General features: G+C 43.0%; 1 protein-coding gene across 2 annotated transcripts in view; it reads right to left on the reverse strand.

Moving 5' to 3' along the window:
* The window catches only part of LOC139381922 (inositol polyphosphate-5-phosphatase A-like), a 181753-nt gene that overhangs the window by 98601 nt on the left and 63693 nt on the right, over nucleotides 1-19459 (reverse strand). For both annotated transcript variants that reach the window (XM_071125783.1, XM_071125784.1), the window contains exons 2-4: nucleotides 16474-16515; nucleotides 6014-6114; nucleotides 4628-4715 (exon numbers count right to left, since the gene is read on the reverse strand). In XM_071125783.1, coding sequence (XP_070981884.1) covers nucleotides 4628-4715; nucleotides 6014-6114; nucleotides 16474-16515 — 231 coding nt within the window. The remainder of the gene's footprint in view (nucleotides 1-4627; nucleotides 4716-6013; nucleotides 6115-16473; nucleotides 16516-19459) is intronic.

Raw genomic sequence — 19459 nt, forward strand, 5'->3', positions numbered from 1 at the left:
TAGGGTCAGTTTGTTATATCTGGAGTACTTCTCCTGTCCTATTCGGTGTCCTGTGTGAATCTAAGTGTGCGTTCTCTAATTCTCTCCTTCTCTCTTTCTTTCTCTCTCTCGGAGGACCTGAGCCCTAGGACCATGCCCCAGGACTACCTGACATGATGACTCCTTGCTGTCCCCAGTCCACCTGGCCATGCTGCTGCTCCAGTTTCAACTGACCTGAGCCCTAGGACCATGCCCCAGGACTACCTGACATGATGACTCCTTGCTGTCCCCAGTCCACCTGACCGTGCTGCTGCTCCAGTTTCAACTGTTCTGCCTTATTATTATTCGACCATGCTGGTCATTTATGAACATTTGAACATCTTGGCCATGTTCTGTTATAATCTCCACCCGGCACAGCCAGAAGAAGACTGGCCACCCCACATAGCCTGGTTCCTCTCTAGGTTTCTTCCTAGGTTTTGGCCTTTCTAGGGAGTTTTTCCTAGCCACCGTGCTTCTACACCTGCATTGCTTGCTGTTTGGGGTTTTAGGTTGGGTTTCTGTACAGCACTTTGAGATATCAGCTGATGTACGAAGGGCTATATAAATACATTTGATTTGATTTGATTCCCGTTCTTACGTTTTAGCCGTTTTTTAAAAAAAACTTTTGGTTTTGAACACCAGCTTCAAAACAGCTGAAAATACAATATGATTGATTATGGAAAATATATTTTGCAGCGGTTTAGGTGGTACAATGATTCTCGACACAATGACCACTTGTTTTATCACATAAACTGAAATTAGACAAACTATTCGAATTTTAGCAACCAGGAAATGGCGGAGCGATTTCTGCATATTGCACCTTTAAGGTCTCACAGCTGGAGCAGGCTAGGGTGCTGCTGGCAGTTTCTGACATGCCTCTAAATGGGGCCCAGCCCTCAGCAGCTTTTCCCTCATCCCAACCACGGAGACAGAGCTGAGCTACTCAGGGAGGCACCATTAGGTTTGAAAAGAAAAGAGCTGGGAAATAATCATGTGAACCGACTAAAGTCTCAAAGTAGGCGAAACCTTGATAGGAAGAAAACAAAAACCTTAGATTGAACTTCCTAATTTGAAAGCTTAGGAATGCGTACCTTCCGTTGAGTCTGTATGTGGGTCTCAGTGTGTATACAGAACGTAGCTGCATGTACGTGCACACACAGCACAGACAGAGCTAACTGGATAGACGGAACAGGAAGCTGATGGGAGTGCTCCTAGTGTCTCTCAGGGTGACAACACTCTAGTCTCCACACCAAAGGACACCACAGGGGCAATCCAATCAAAAACATCCAGAGGAGGTGTCAAAAAGATGGCACCCAGCACAAATAGCAGCTAAACAGATTAAGCCAATGTGACAGCTGGGTTGAGAACAGACGCGGGCGCAGGAACGGAGTGCGATTCTTGTCAGAGCAAAGAGCCTGATTTATCCTCTGGCCTCTCACTCCCGTCTTGTGGACCAGAGCAGGGAAGGACGCCTTTAATTTCCCATTAAAATGCTCTGCAACAACGGAGGGCTGTGTGTGTTGGTGTGTGTGTGTGTGTTCATTTGTAGGTCACTTGTAGCCATTGACTCGACGCAGAAGGTGTGTGTGTTTGTAGTAAATACTGTTATACTTTTTTCATAATTCTGCGATGACGCATATAAAAACAGAGTGAGTGCTGTGACAGAAACACACACACACACACACACACACACACACCCCAGTCAGTCTGTGAGGAACGCTAGCCTAGGTAATAAAGGCAAGGCATTAGTGAACATCATTCCACATGACACCCCAGCAGCCCAAAGGGCCGGGCCCGTGATAAATATTAATGGCCTGGAACAAGTGGATTGGGAGTTGAGTTATCAGGGCGGGCTTTCCTAATTGACATTTTACCTGCTGTATACCTTAACAGCCCCGTAAAACACCAGGCCTCGGCCTGAGGAAGATGTGTCACTCAAGACCCCCCCCCCCCCTCATCACTGCACAGCACACACACAGGAAAGATGTGGAGGTTAAGGCTGGCCTGCATCCCTCACTGTCGGTCTGCATCCAACACGGCCTCAATGCCTGATTGACGGACTTACTCTGGTATGGAGTTAGGACCACCGTGTGCTAAATTGGACATAAATCTTAGTCCAGGTTATCACACAGGGGGGAAAAAAATAAAAAATGTTATATTATACAGTGTCCTACTAGGTCCTACAGTATAGCCTGTCATACTAACCAAAACCCTCCCCTCAAAAACCAGCCGCCTCTTTGACCATATTAGCCTGTTGACATATTCGTCTCATCACAAATCAGAAGAATCAGCCAGTGCTTTCTTGGTAAATTAAGAGGTGTGCTCAAATGACCCAAACAGAGATACACCTCACTGACACAGCTCGCACACACTCAGCCGTGTGCTTCATTAGGTATGGTGAGGCTGGCTGTGGCGAGAGGGAAGCATATGGCACCGCCATCCAGCCAGTGTACCCGAAAGAGACAGACAGGTCAAGTAAACACTCCCTCAGGTCATTACCATACACTTTCACTACATTATAGCACACCTGCTCGCTGCCGCACTCACATAGATATCCCCGAAGGAAAACACACACCGGCTGCCATTACTGGTAGGCTCAGGGAGCCACACCGGGGTTGCCACTTACATTATCTGGAAATTGACAGGCAGAGCGGACAACTAACAATTACCCACGAGCAGAAATCGAAGTTTGAGTAACAAATAGGAGTGATGTCATCCGGACTAAATGGCAAGCCCTGTGTGAAGCGCACTGGAGAGAGTCTGTATCCTTACCGTCGCCCCGATTTGAATATCTATAAACATATTTATTTTGTGGTTTGTATACATGCATACATACATACATACATACATACATATATCTTGAATAAGTGTGAGAGTCTAAAAAGGACCACACACAGCACACCGAATGTTGATCTTCGGTTCGTCTGCCGACCGTTCAGCACGCTGTGTTTTAAGGACCACCCGCTGGTGGATGTCTGACTGCCAACATCTTCATGCGATTCAACCTTCAAAATTGCTTTGCACCTGGTTCGCAAATTACAGCCGGCACTCCGTTCAGAAATGCTAAGTACTCTCGACCCGGCAAACGCTATTGGCGTGTCGGAGCCTTAAATAAACTTGGGAGAAATAAAATCAAAAACAAGTGGATAAAATCATCATCACCTAACCGAAATGGCAGTTAATTATTTTAGCAATAGGGCAAATGGTTCCAATACGTTCATAATAGGTTTATGAAAATAGCATTTTTGACTGGTGGTGGTGGTGTGATTTACCACTGTTTGCTGTTAGGGAGGGAGAGCAGTGTACCGTGGTAATAATACCTCCTAGGATAGAAAGGAAAATCACGACAGACACGGCTCAGCAGTCAAGGCCACACTGATTGTTAGCGGGTTCCTTAAACCACATCTATTCCCTTCTCTTTATGGGCTCCAGAGCCAGAGAATGAACCATCACTTCACTTCTTCCAAATGTACTGTTGGGAGTGCAACGTTAGCAGCATTAAATGTGTGTGTGTCCAACGTGGGGGAAAGGGCCACGGTGTCAGGATGAAACTTTCAACTGGTATCGTCAACACTGAGTATCTGGCTCCACCTAGTGGCCATGCAATGCAACTGACGTGTAGTTGCGCATAATCTATAGAGGGAACAGGCCACAAAATTAACCGAGCAACAATTTGGCCCAAGCGTTGCACATCTTTGTGATAATTACATCACTGGGGCCCGAGGTTCCCTGCCATCCAGGACCTCTATGGCAGGCAGTGTCAGACTCCAGCCACCCAAGTCATAGACTGTTCTCTCTGCTACCGATGCATCAAGTCTGGTACCAAAAAGACCCCGAACAGCTTCTACCCCCAAGCTAAGACTGCTAAATAGTGAACCAAATAGCTGCATGGACAATCTGCATTTTGACCCCTTTTGCACTAACTCTGACTCATCACATACGCTGCTGCTACTGTTTACTATCCACCCTGTTGCCTAGTCACTTTATCCCGACCTATATGTACATATCTACCTCAATTACTTCGTACCCCTGTGTACATTGACTCGGTACTGGTACCCTGTGTATGTAGCCAAGTTATTGTTACTCACTCCTTGTGTTACAATTTTTCTGAATATTTTTCTCTCTGAACTGTTGGGAAGGGCCCGTAAGTAAGCCTACACCTGTTTACGAAGCATGTGACAAACACAATTTGATAACACTTGAAAAGTTGCAGCTGGTTTGCAGATCCACAAGACATTCCATACCATCTAGCACCGCCTTGTGGCGGTCTACCATTATTGCGCATTCTAATAAAATACTGGGGTCCACAAAGCTGAGGAAAATGAGTCTGAGGGTTGAAGTCCCTCAAATAATTACTTGATTGAATTTCCTAATTCATGTCTTACTACCATCTGAGCTTCCCCAGCTTCAGCTTCCATCTTTCCTCTGCCATCTTAACTAAATGTCACCGATGTGTGTAGAGCGTTCTGATGGAAATGGCTGCTGTGCAACACCCAGGAGAATACAGCACCTCTGTAGCGAGTCAAGACTGTGTGCAGTAAACAAAGCTTTCCTGAGACTGAAAGGAAGAGGACCACTTAGCAAGGGCAAATGGACCAGCCGCACTTACTGTGAAATGCTCCTGGGATTTGTAGTTCTCGTCGAGGTAGACACGGACTCTGTTGTACTCCTTCATGGCATCACTGGACAGCAGCTCTCTAGAAGACAGAGGACACACGTCACAATATGAAAATGTAGTTATTTCGTGTTCGTTGTTTCCGGTAGACTTCCAGTCATTGCGCTAACACTAGTTAGCAATGGCTCACGAAACTACCTTCAACTTCCTTCAAACGGCACGCAGAGAAATACAAATGGTGTCCATGACTTCCTCTGACTCTGGGCAGGGCTTAATTGACAAAATCTCACACTATCCCTTTGAGGGAGAAGAGATGAGGAAGAGGATATTTTGAGAGTATTGGGATATTCTGCTAAATCTGTTGAGGCCTCAGACAGTCTTATTTTAAAGATGTTTTTATTTAACCAGGCAAGCCAGTTAGGAACAAATTCTTATTTACCATGACCAAATTTACCATGACCAAATTTACCATGACCAAATTCTTATTTACCATGACCAAATTTACCATGACCAAATTCTTATTTACCATGACCAAATTTACCATGACCAAATTCTTATTTACCATGACCAAATTTACCATGACCAAATTCTTATTTACCATGACCAAATTTACCATGACCAAATTCTTATTTACCATGACCAAATTTACCATGACCAAATTCTTATTTACCATGACCAAATTCTTATTTACCATGACCAAATTCTTATTTACCATGACCAAATTCTTATTTACCATGACCAAATTCTTATTTACCATGACCAAATTTACCATGACCAAATTCTTATTTACCATGACCGGCTACCTGGCCAAACTCTAACGACGCTGGACGCTGCACCACCATATGGGACTCCCAATCACAGCAAGTTGTGATACAGCCTGGAATCGAACCAGGGTCTGTAGTGACACCTCTAGCATTGAGATGCAGTGTACACCTGGACACCCTAAATTGGTTGAAAAAAGATTCATCAAAAGAATCTTTCCAAATCCCCATTGACATAAAACTTTGTTATTCCATCCTATGAATAAACAAGATAGACTACATAAACAGGCCATGCAAATAAGCTAATGGTATTCTAGTACATCCGTTTAATTATATTAAATTCATAACCTTCTGACCTTAAAAAATGTTTGTTTTTAAAGAACCACCAAAAATTAAACCAAATAAGGTATGTCACCAGAAGGTGGAGTTGTTCACTCATTTTCACAGAGTTTTTGGACATAGTTTTCCAGTGGACCAAGGTAGTGGGTGTTTCCTTGACAGAAAAATAGCCAACTTTAGTGATGATTATGGGGTATGAACACTAGAGTTGGCTGCACCTCTTCAGTGAAGGGCAATTTGAAGTGGGACCATTGAGTGTTGAGGTTGCGAGGACACTTACTTGACAAAACAATCCACGTGTGACATGGACGCTTCGTAGTTCTTCCCACCCACCTCTTGACAGTGCACTGCGATGAAGTGGGGCCTGTGTGATTGAACCGTCTGCAAAGAAGAGAACAAGGCATGGAGTTAACAACTGTCTAGATCCACTACGTGATGGTTTCAGTATGAAAAAGATCATTTCATGCACTATTGGTTAAAGCCTGTTAAGTAAGCATTTCACTGTAAGGTATTCGACTCACGTGACAAATAAACTTGGATTTGATAATCATTTACAACACAAGGAACTTCCCACCCAAATGATCTATCATTCTGAACTTAAGTTTGCGAACAGAAATGATACTGCCTTCCTCAAGAGAACACTGTTCTCTAAACATTCTACAGAGTCAGATCTCCACAAATAGCTGAATTAAGGGATTTTAAAGTCACAACCAGGCAACAAGCCTAACCAAAAAACCCAAAAGCACCCATTTACAGCACATAGGAACCCTATAATAAGGTCTGGTGGTTTTGGAGTTTGACAGAAGCTGGGTAACACCCAAGACTGGGGGACAAACAACTAGCAGAGGCCAAGATACATTACAGCCAACAGGGAAAAATCATCCCAGCTACTGTACAGTAGAGTATCAGACAGATGTGTCTGTGTGCAGGGTGTGACAGACAACGTCGGGAGTTTTAGACGTCTCACTAGATCAATAACGAGTCTCTCGCCATTGGGAAATGTTATGTCAGAATACAGGAAACACTACAGAAAATACATGTTCCAGAACATAGCCCTGTCATAAAATATAAGGTACATGAACGAAGAGATGTTGGCGATCTACACTGCGCTACACAAACGCCTTGTCCCGGATCTGTTGGGGTCGTCTCGGCAATATCTATAGTCATTGGTAAACAGCACAAACAGATCTGGGATCAGGCTAACAAATACCTGGTCAGAGAAGGAGAGCACTCAGAGCAGAGGGAGAGACGTTACACAGTCATTTCCACTCCAGTCACATGACCTCTCCCGTGCCCCCCCCCCCCCCCCTCCCCTCCCCCTCCCCTAACACTAAGAGGTGTTTGTGAGTGCACTGCCACCAAGCCCAGAGTGTTCAGGGGTGCTGACCCGTAACGGAAAATCCATTGCTGAGTGAATTACAGTGCTCAGAGGCACTCACAGGGTCGAGCTATGGATGGTGGGCAGGCCATAGATCACCGTCACCCAGGATGTGTGGCCTGGGACAGCGTTAAGCCTGGGACAGCTCCAGGCCTGGAGGCCTACTCTGGGCCCTACTTCACTCCCCCGCCTGCATTATTCTCACTAAATGCAAAATCTAATAAAAGTAATGTATGGCAATAACACTATGGATTTTCCATCCACCTATGGCTTGTCACTTAGCTGGATGACCCAGAGACTGGGCCCCTAAGAACCAGGATTCTCAAACTTAGAAAGATTAGTGGACCTATCAGCTCCCACTGAAAAGGTCAGACTCTCAAGGAGCTTTAGCTAGAAGTTACATTGTGTGTGAGCCTGTGGGCATGTGAGAGGGAGAATGCAAGACTGTGTGTATTTTGTGTTTTGCATCTGTCCAAGTGTGGGTTTTCTGTTTGTTTTTCCAGGCAGTGTAACTCCAGCTCTCGATTCCCATGCAGACTCATAATCCTGAAGACTAATTTAATCCTACTACTTTAATCAGAAATGCTATTGATAGAAAAGGTCAAACAAGAACAACTATTCAAGTTTCCTCCATCTTTCTGAAGGCCAACCAAACAACCCTCAGCAGCACTTTTTACTCTATCGGTTCATTTTGATTTCAGACTAAGAGTTATAGTTGACAGATTGATTTTCAATATGAGGGCAATAAAACACACTTTGTGTACAGTCTGGTCAGCCTTAAAGGGATAGTTCCTCCAAATTACAAAATTATACATTGGTTTACTCTGCAAGCAGTCTATGGAAAAAGGTATGACAGCAATTAATGCTTTAGGTTAAGTTCCCCTGGTACGGTTTCCCCATGCTAATGTTTTGGCTTTTGTGGCACAAATCCCATTCGAGTCATGGGGACTGATATTAGCACTTTTTCGCACATCATGTCCAAGTCATCCAAAAGTACTTAAAATGTATTTTGAAGCTCAACTAAGTCAATTATAGACTATTAAACATGGTGCGTGAAAAATTCAAATATTGGTCCCATGATTTGAACAGGATTTGTGCCAAATGCTAAAATGTTAGCATGTTGAAACAATGCCAGGGAAACTAAACCAAATCATGGATTGCATACCTTGTCCATAGACTGCTTACAGGGTGAGGAAACTAATATGTAATTTGGGTGAACCATCCCTTTAAGAGCAGTAAAGATCGATCAGATGCAAGGAACTCCCTTGGTAGCGAGACAGTTGCTATATGGTGATGCCTTTAGACCACACAGTGGTGATGGACACAGGTACCAAAACGGGGATAATCTATCCATCTTGTTTGTCAAATGGGTGCGTCCAGTCGTCCTCTCTCCCCCTCCATCCTGATTCCTCGGAGGTTCCCTTAATAATGGCAATAACATATCACCATCATCTAAAATTGCAAACCACGGAAAGCACTGGATTTCTTTGACGGCCAAACAATGTCATATATGCCATTACCATTGAGCACAATATAAAATAATCATTAGGCTTTAGCCCATAATTCTGGTTCTCAGTTTGGAAACATTTTACATTTCGACCAATACCTAACTGGAACACAACACACATCATTGACCTCCACCAGTCCAAATCCACACCAGTGCCTACATCTAAGCTCACGCCGATTCACACTACGGGGTTGAACGAAGCGCCGTTTATTGGGTCTGATATTTTCTTTGCAAGCCCAGTACAGCTTGGCTCAGTGGCTTGGCACAGTTTTGGCTTAGCAGTGTAAAAAGGGTATAACTTAAGTGAACACTGGCTCAACGTTTCAAACACACCACGTCCACAGATAGCCTAACTTGGCTGCTATCAGACCAAATTGTCCAATGTGTGTCGCCACAGGAGCCTGGGTTCTGCATAAGGCTGATGTTTTACGTGTCCTTATCCAATTGTGGTTTCTTTGTTCGCTTCTTTGCGTTGTTTGTAACTTATTTTGTACATAATGTTGCTAGACATCAGAAGTGCAATTACACACTTATCTCATGATAAGCTGTAGACCACACTATCTACCTAGGGTGTTTTCATCTGTATTTTTCGTAGCTGTCAACATACCACCACAGACTGATGCTGGCACTAAGACCGCACTCAATGAGCTGTATTCCACCCTAAGCAAACAGGAAAACGCTCAGGCAGAGGCGGCGCTCCTAGTGGCCGGGGACTTTAATGCAGGGTAACTTAAATCCATTTTACCACATTTCTATCAGCATGTTAAATGTGCAACCAGAGGGAAAAAAATCTCTAGACCATCTTCACTCCACACACAGAGATGCGTACAAAGTTCTCTCTCGCCCTCCATTTGGTAAATCTGACCACAATTCTAACCTCCTGATTCCTGCTTACAAGCAAAAATTAAAGCAGAACACACCAGTGACTAGATCAATAAAAATGTGGTCAGTTGCAGCAGATGCTAAGCTACAGGACTGTTTTGCTAGCACAGACTGGAATATGTTCCGGGATTCCTCCGATGGCATTGAGGAGTACACCAGATCAGTCATTGGCTTCATCAATAAGTGCATCGATGACGTCACCCCCACAGTGACTGCACGTACATACCCCAACCAGAAGCCATGGATTACAGGCATCATCTGCACTGAGTTAAAGGCTAGAGATGCGCTTTCAAGGAGAGGGACTAACACGGAAGCTTATAAGAAATCCCGCTATGCCCTCCGATGAACCATCAAACAGGCAAAGCGTCAATACAGGACTAAGATTGAATCGTACTACACCGGCTCTGACGCTCGTCGGATGTGGCAGAGCTTGCAAACCATTACAGACCTCAAAGGGAAGCACAGCCGAGAGCTGCCCAGTGACACAAGCCTACCAGACGAGCTAAACTACTTCCATGCTCGCTTCGAGGCATAAAACACTGAAACATGCATTAAAGCACCAGCTGTTCTGGGGAAACTGCGTAATCACGCTTTCCGCAGCCAACGCAAGACCTTTAAACAGGTCAACATTCACAAAGTCGCAGTCCCAGACGGATTACCAGGACATGTACTCCTAGCATGCGCTGACCGACTGGCAAGTGTCTTCACTGTTATAGTAGCAAAGGGGATGTACGACTAGCAGGTGTCCACATACTTTTGTCATGTAGTGTGTATCCTATCAATTATGGCACAAGACACACACACCATTGAATGTTTTTACAAGTGAATTCCATGCCAGATGTTTTTTAAAGACTCACGATGCATATGGCAACAAAAAAAAGCCCACTTTTATCTGGATCTTCTCACAGTGGGCCTTTGATGGGTTGTAATCTAGGGAGGCTGAGTACTACTTCATGGTACTGATTAGGAGGGGGAAAATAACGTGGCTGGAGAGTGTGACACAGTGTGCGGAGGGGGGATAAAATGGGCTTCTGAACGGGCACGTGATGTGATGAGAAGTCTTTCCTAGACACTGAACTCTGTCCACCTGTTGCTGTACATTCAATCAACAGTCTTTACAACACTGATTCTATCTACAACTCACACTCACAATCGCTCACAGACAGAGAGTCTTTTAATACATTTTGAGTCACTCTCCCCTCACATGTGAGAAAGTGCACACACACACACACACACACACACAGTAAATCAGAAGAAACACATTATGTTGAAGTATTAATTATATTGTTATAACTTAGAATAAATTAGCCATGTACTAATTACCCTAGAAATAACTCCTATTTAATAGATCTAACAAGTCACGTGTTTGGATGAGCCCGGGAGTATCCTGTGATGCCAGTGGCCCGTGACAGCCGGGTAAGGTTTCCAATGCAAATAGATTGAGGGATCAATCAACTCAGCATAACGCAATTCAAAGCATTGTTTATACTGCACTCTAGTGCCGGGATACCATTTCACTTCATTGCACATGTGGAGCAGGCAAATGCCCTGCTTTGCCTGAAGATTACTCCAGTCAGTCGGTGCCACTCTGCTGTGTGCCAGCCCAGTGGACTAGTGAAATCTGCCTGGATGCCCATCAGATCCACGCTTACTGAACAAACAGTAACACACATTATTAAATCCTTCATATTATTACAATTATTAATGCCTAGCCTTGCATGATGGTATACACTTGTCATTTGTATACTCTGGTCTCATCTGCAGGCAGGGAGTGTGACCGCATGCCTGCTTTGGGAGTGTTTGAACAGAATGTATGTCTCTGATACTAATCAAGCGTTGTCCAAAGACCACATTTTATTTCCTGAAGCTGCCTTTCGAGGAACACCCTGAAGCAAGGGCTTGTATCAACAGTAAGCTAGTTCCTTGAGTGGGACACACACACACACACCCACACACACACACCCACAGACACAGCAGGGCAAACTTGCAGGATGTCCTTTCGATTGTAACAACCGAAAAAGCAGTTAAACAGCTTTGTTCAGGATGTTGCCGTTGCCACCTTTCTGTATCTGATGGCCCGATTTCACAAGGACCTTCAAACTACCCTCCATAAAAACATAAGCAATCTGAACAAAATAGTCATTCCAGATGTGGTTTGTTGCAGTGCGAGTTGCATTCCAACACTATCAAGTATAGTGAGACATTGGACTATTTCTCAATATGAACTCTTTTTGACCCACTGTCTAAACTGTACCACTTCCAACCACAAAGTCAACTGTTTTAAAGAATGTATACCAACGGGGCAAAGATCACTTGTTGATGATATTGATGCTGCAATTCAAAAATTGCTTGCATCATCTATTCCTTACCACACAAACTTCCTTACAACCGACACCGGTCTTCTCTCATCTGTTGATAGTGTGTGTGAATGAGAGAGATTACAATATGTGTGCTAAGCTGATATATAAGTAACTTAGAGAGCCGTGTGAGTAGGGGCAGGCTAACATAGTCGTGAGCCTTGCAACGCTACACTATGAGCTCTAGCATACACTGGTGCTGTTCTGTCCCAGTTGCCCTAGGAGTACACAGTATGGTGCTGCTTTCCATGACGTCACCCAGCAGCACACCACATAGCTGGCATGAGCCTGCAGGCCTGCCTAGCTCACACAGCAGGGGCACACCTCTTTCTATCTCATTCATTCTTCCTTTCTCTCACTCTCTCACGCACAGACACACACACAAGACACCCCCCACACACACACACAGAGAAAAACACACACAGAAAAACACTTAAATCCTGAGGCAATCAACCTGTCCACGCATGCCTCAGGGTTAATTCACTGTCATAATCGCACACAGCGAGAGCATGGTGAACAACTGACAAACTAAGGCGCAAATGAAGAACCCAGCTGACTCCATGACTTCTCGACTACTATATCTAATGTATGAAGGGGAGAGACCAATAGGAAATTCTGTGTTTGTGATCATCTTGAGCTCATGTGCATTTGAGTCACTTCGAAACCAAACCGCGAAAAATAGTAAAGAAAATAATATGCAAATTGAGAACAATGTGCAAATTTTCACATTTGATTTTGGCTGTGTTTTTGTGCATCTGAAAGTAAAACGAAAATGTGTTGACTGTCAAAGAGTGTTCAATTGTACAAGTTCTCCCACTTAAAAAGATGAAATCATAGGTACACTTCAACTATGACAGGCAAAATGAGGGAAAAAAATCCAGAAAATCACATTGTAGGATTTTTAATGAATTTATTTGCTAATTATGGTGGAAAATAAGTATTTGGTCAACTACAAACAAGCAAGATTTCTGGCTCTCACAGACCTGTAACTTCTTCTTTAAGAGGCTCCTCTGTCCTCCACTTGTTACCTGTATTAATGGCACATGTTTGAAATTGTTATCAGTATAAAAAGACACCTGTCCACAACCTCAAACAGTCACACTCCAAACTCCACTATGGCCAAGACCAAAGAGCTGTCAAAGGACACCAGAAACAAAATTGTAGACCTGCACCAGCCTGGGAAGACTGAATCTGCAATAGGTAAGCAGCTTGGTACGAAGAAATCAACTGTGGGAGCAATTATTAGGAAATGGAAGACATACAAGACCACTGATAATCTCCCTCGATCTGGGGCTCCACGCAAGATCTCACCCCGTGGGGTCAAAATGATCACAAGAACCGTGAGAGAAAAAAAATCCCAGAACCACACGGGGGACCTAGTGAATGACCTGCAGAAAGCTGGGACCAAAGTAACAAAGCCTATCATCAGCAACACACTACGCCGCCAGGGACTCAAATCCTGCAGTGCCAGACGTGTCCCCCTGCTTAAGCCAGTACATGTCCAGGCCCGTCTGAAGTTTGCTAGAGACTATTTGGATGATCCAGAAGAAGATTGGGAGAATGTCATATGGTCAGATGAAACCAAAATATAACTTTTTGGTAAAAACTCAACTCGTCGTGTTTGTCCTCCAATGAATGCTGAGTTGCATCCAAAGAACACCATACCTACTGTGAAGCATGGGGGTGGAAACATCGTGCTTTGTGCTGTTTTTCTGCAAAGGGACCAGGACGACTGATCCGTGTAAAGGAAAGAATGAATGGGGCCATGTATCGTGAGATTTTGAGTGAAAACCTCCTTCCATCAGCAAGGGCATTGAAGATGAAACGTGGCTGGGTCTTTCAGCATGACAATGATCCCAAACACACCGCCCGGGCAACGAAGGAGTGGCTTCGTAAGAAGCATTTCAAGGTCCTGGAGTGGCCTAGACAGTCTCCAGATCTCAACCCCATAGAAAATCTTTGGAGGGAGTTGAAAGTTCGTGTTGCCCAGCAACAGCCCCAAAACATCACTGCTCTAGAGGAGATCTGCATGGAGGAAGGGGCCAAAATACCAGCAACAGTGTGTGAAGACTTACAGAAAACATTTGACCTCTGTCATTGCCAACAAAGGGTATATAACAAAGTATTGAGATAAACTTTTGTTATTGACCAAATACTTATTTTCCACCATAATTTACAAATAAATGTATTAAAAATCCTACAATGTGATTTTCTGTATTTTTCTTCTTCTAATTTTGTCTGTCATAGTTGAAGTGTACCTATAATGAAAATTACAGGCCTCTCTCATCTTTTTAAGTGAGAGAACTTGCACAATTGGTGGTTGACTAAATACTTTTTTGCCCCACTGTATATATGTGTGTTGAACCAACAAAAAGTTAATTTACCTAAGTCTTAAATAAGCCATACAGTAACCTCTTTTTTTGACCTACTCAGTTTAAATCAAAGAACAGGTGACTTGAATGATGACTACAGAAAGCATTAGGTAGAAAATACTTCTGTCAGCACAAACACCTGTTTAAAGCAGGCAACAGTGTATTTAAAAAATAATAATAATAATTTTAAAATGAGGCTGATCCGATGGCAGACCATCTATGCTCGCGTGTTCTAAAAGGATTTCAAAAAGGCTGATAAAAATGCATCGCCAGCCATTACACACAGGTTTCCTGTATAAAACATGTATACGGTGTGTGACGTCTAACCTTCCACGTGTATCAGTGTCTCTCTCGGGCTGTTTGTCTGCATGTGTAACTATATATATATATATATATATATATCCTGGTCTTTCTGGCTCTGTGTAAATCCACATCTCTCACTGTGAATGTGACTGTGTGCTTATCCTTGTGTCTACGGCTGTGCTTGTATCCACGTCTCTATGGCTCTGTGCGAATGGATGCATATCATTATCAACGCGTTTCTACGGTTGTCTGTGAACGTGTGTATCAGCGTCTCATGACTCAGTGATCGTACGGGTAGCACTATCAACGTTTCTCTCTGGCTGTGTGTGACTGCGTATGTATCCATAGATGCGAGGCAGCAGCAGGGCCCTCAGCAGCCCAGAGACATAACTATCACACACACCATGGCCAGATGGCGACCAGGGACGATAAGGAGAGGCAGCATGCAGCCTCTAATCCCTTACTTCCACCAGATAGGAGATCAAGAGAGACGCGAGCCCACTGAATCACTCATTGGATACGCGCACTGCACACCACTGCGCATGGATACCATCTCTACTCGCTCACTGCCACTTGCTACCGCAGTGATTCCGTTCCACAAGCTAGGAGAGACATGGGCCGACTGAAGCCCTCCCTTTCTAGTCAGAGTCACCCCTCACTGCACACCACTGTAGAGTACACCATCTCTACTCACTCATCGCCACCATGACTTCTCCGATGTGTCGGTCATAGTGATACTACAGCCAAGCTGTGTCTAAGTTTAAACACAGTGCTAAGGGAGAAATCGCACACCTTGAAGTGCACTGTTCCAAGACATTAACCTGTGGCGTACTACTGTAAGTTACATGGCAAGGTATTTGGTGTAATGCAGTGTAGTTTGTGAGTGTGTGTGTGCAGTTAACCTGAATTAAGCCTAGGTCTAATCCTCTTACCATTAAACAGCTGACCTGTAGCTGCTCTCTGTGCTTCCACAACCTTGGCTTGGCACATAACCAGTAGGCACAAACATGCATCATTCTAATACACACTTGACAACTAAGCTCATGCTACTCTTATTGGCATATAAGGCAATGGTCCATCTTCCTAATGGAATACAGAACAGGAGTACCCTCTTCACACTACTGAGCCAAATTAAGCCAGATCAAGCTGAGCTGTACTGCATTCGCTTGGTTACGCATCTGCTACAGTTGCTGGAATGGTGCTGGTGAGGAAAATATGTAAAGAAAATATACGAGAAAAATGTAAATCCAAGACATTCCATTTAGTATATGTTAAGTTTTGTATGGTAACTAGCTAGGTGGCTAACATTAGCTAGTTGGGTAATGTTAACTAGGCTAGGGGTTAGGGTTACGGTAGCTAAAAGTGTTAAGGTTCGGGTTAGGAGAAGGATTACCTAACATGCTAAGTAGTTGCAAAGTAGCTAAAAAGTTGTAAGTTGTTGAAAAGTTGCTAATTAGCTGAAATGCTAAAGTTGCCCATGGTGAGATTCCAACTTGCAACCTTTGGGTTCCCATCCACCACGACTGACCACCCTACTTTTGTTTTTTGCCTTAAGTAACCATCGGTCTTATGTAACCATACCAACCATAACATATCATACTAATTTGCGTGCCCCGAATTGACTTATACTATGTTACGTATAGTCTATGAGACCAGGCTGGTGCAACAGCTGTCTGCCTGTCTATCTATCTATCTGAATTGACTTCCCCTGCTAGAGTGGAAAAAGTTGTGGTTTTTCAGATGTTCCTATGTAGATCAAAGGTAAGATATGACACAGCCTGTGCTCTTTTCTCCTCAAAGCAACTATCACTCAATGAGTCAAACACAGCCACATGACTACGATAGAGTGCTAGAAATGCAAAGAGCAGATGGGCCTAGAGAAGAGTTGTACATGTCTGTATTCAGCACTGTGTCAATATGAAGAGGATAGGTTCAACGTACCTGGTAGAATTCCCGCAGCCATGTCTTCTGTAGGTTATCAGGCTGAAAACACAAGATAAACTCTGTCAGTCAGGTCATTTTGACATGTATTTTATATTTTATATGACTGTAGAAAAAAATTACTTTGTCTATTCTTGAAAAACATGATTTCAACCTTAAATTCCTATTACTAGCGACTTAAATAAGAACTTCCAGTATAAAAAAAAGAATTCCTCTTGATCAAAAGAGGGTCATACCAGCAATGCCATAATAGAATAGATCTCAACAATATTACAAAAATGACTTTGGGTCTGCTTCAACAGCTTTTACAGGTAGGTAAGTATTGTTAAATGAGAACTGATTTCAAATTGTAACATATTATGCAAATGTGGTATGTCCAAACATCAAATCAGAAGCCTTTTGTTAATCCACCTGTTGTGTCAGATTTTGAAATGATGCTTTACAGCGAAAGCAATCCAAGCGTTTGTGTAAGTTTATTGATCGCACGACAAAACATTAAGTACACTTAGCATTAGGTAGCTTGGTCACAAATCAGAAAAGCAATCAAATTAATCGTTTACCTTTGATGATCTTTGGATGTTTTCACTCACGAGACTCCCAGTTACACAACAAATGTTCCTTTTGTTCCATAAAGATAATTTTTATATCCAAAATACCTCAGTTTGTTTGGCGCGTTATGTTCAGAAATCCACAGGAAAGAGTGGTCACGACAACGCAGACGAAAATTCCAAATAGTTTCAATAATGTCCACAGAAACATGTCAAATGTTTTTTATAATCAATCCTCAGGTTGTTTTTAAAATATATAATCGATAATATATCAACCGCAAATGTCCTTCACAGTAGGAGGGAAAAGCAATACCTATCCGAACGCTGTTGCGCGAGCAAAACTCATGTGACCACTTGACGCGATGTTATCGTTCTGGCAAATTTTTCAAAATAAGCCTGAAACTATGTCTGAAGACTGTTGACACCTTGAGGAAGCGATTGGAAAAGGAATCTGGTTCATATCCCTTTAAATCCAGCAAAGGGAGGCTATGGAACATGGAGTTTTCAAAATAGAAGCCACTTCCTGTTTTGATTTTCCTCAGGGTTTCGCCTGCAATATCAGTTCTGTTATACTCACAGACAATATTTTGACAGTTTTGGAAACTTTAGAGTGTTTTCTATCAAATACTAATAATAATATATTAGCATATATTAGCAACTGAGACTGAGGAGCTGGCCGTTTACAATGGGCACCTTTTCATCCAAGCTACTCAATACTGCCCATGCAGCCATAAAAAGTTAACTTTCAAATGATTGAGGTTCTTCCACCATGTTTCTACATTTTCAGACAATACATGACAGTGATGTTTTTTTTTTTTTACTATTATAGGCATTATTTTATAGGCCTCTTTTCATCTGAATATTGATTAATTGACCACATGGGTCATGAAATGTGGTTTAACCAATTTGTTATTAATATAGTGTGTTGTCAACAATTCAAATGATATTTTTCACCAGATTTAACCCATACTTTTTACTGGCATACACTAACATTCAAAAGTTTGGGGTCACTTAGAAATGTCCTTGATTCCATGAAAACATACATGAAATGAGTTGCAAAATGAATAGGAAATATAGTCAAGACGTTGAGGTTATAAATAATGATTTTGAATTGAAATAATAATAGTGTCCTTAAAACTTTGCTTTCGTCAAAGAATTCGCCATTTGCAGCAATTACAGCCTTGCAGACCTTTGGCATTCTAGTTTCAATTTTGTTGAGGTAATCTGAAGAGATTTCACCCTATGCTTCCTGAAGCACCTCCCACGAGTTGGATTGGCTTGATGGGCACTTCTTACGTACCATACAGTCAAGCTGCTCCCACAACAGCTCAATAGGGTTGAGATCCGGTGACTGTGCTTGCCACTCCATTATAGATCGAATACCAGCTGACTGCTTCTTCCCTAAATAGTTATTGCATAGTTTGGAGCTGTGCTTTGGGTCATTGTCCTGTTGTAGGAGGAAATTGGCTCTAATTAAGCCAGGGTATGGCATGGCGTTGCAAAATGGAGTGACAGCCTTCCTTCTTCAAGGTCCCTTTTACCCTGTACAAATCTCCCACTTTACCACCCCCACACCATCACATTGCTTCCACCATGCTTGAGAAATGGTATCAAGCGCTCCTCCTTTTTTCTGCATCTCACAAATGTTCTTCTTTGTGATCCGAACACCTCAAACTTAGATTTGTCTGTCCATAACACTTTTTTCAATCATCCTCTGTCCAGTGTTCTTTTGCCCATCTTAAACTTTTCTTTATATTGGCTAGTCTGAGACATGGCTTTGGCTTTGCAACTCTGCCTAGAAGGCCAGCATCCTGGAGTCGCCTCTTCACTGTTGACATTGAGACTGGTGTTTTGTGGGTAGTAATGAATGAAGCTGCTAGTTGAGGACTTGTGAGGTGTCTGTTTCTCAAACTAGACATTCTAATGTACTTGTCCTCTTGCTCAGTTGTGCACCGGGGCATCCCACTTCTATTCTCCACTTTCTGGAAGACCGAGTTTTGAAATCAGTGGAACGTCCGGTGGAAGCAGAGTATGATAGTAAAGACAATTCTGGCATTTGATTGCAAATGTGTGGAGGGAGACGAAAAGAGAACAGACAGGCTGTTGTATAAAACATGTCTCCGGATTACATCTTCAAACTAAGGGCAACCATGGCCTCCGTGACAGAGAGGGAGATGAGTTCATCCATGTAAACAGGTAAGAGAGTCTAGATAGCAAAATTTTACTTTTATTATAAGTTTCTAATTGTCAGAAAGTTGTTTTGTTGTAAGTTAAAGCATACTGATAGCTAGCTAGCTAAAGTTACATGTATAAACTGTGTAGTAATATTATTCATTTCTCAGAGCCATTTGCATTGCTAGTTATAGTCTAATGTTAGCTAGCTAACTAACATTGAACCTAGTTGGATAGCGTTAGCTACCTGCAGGGTAGTAACGTCA

This window comes from Oncorhynchus clarkii, chromosome 23 (assembly GCF_045791955.1).
Source record: "Oncorhynchus clarkii lewisi isolate Uvic-CL-2024 chromosome 23, UVic_Ocla_1.0, whole genome shotgun sequence".
In the NCBI taxonomy this organism is placed as follows: Eukaryota; Metazoa; Chordata; class Actinopteri; order Salmoniformes; family Salmonidae; genus Oncorhynchus; species Oncorhynchus clarkii.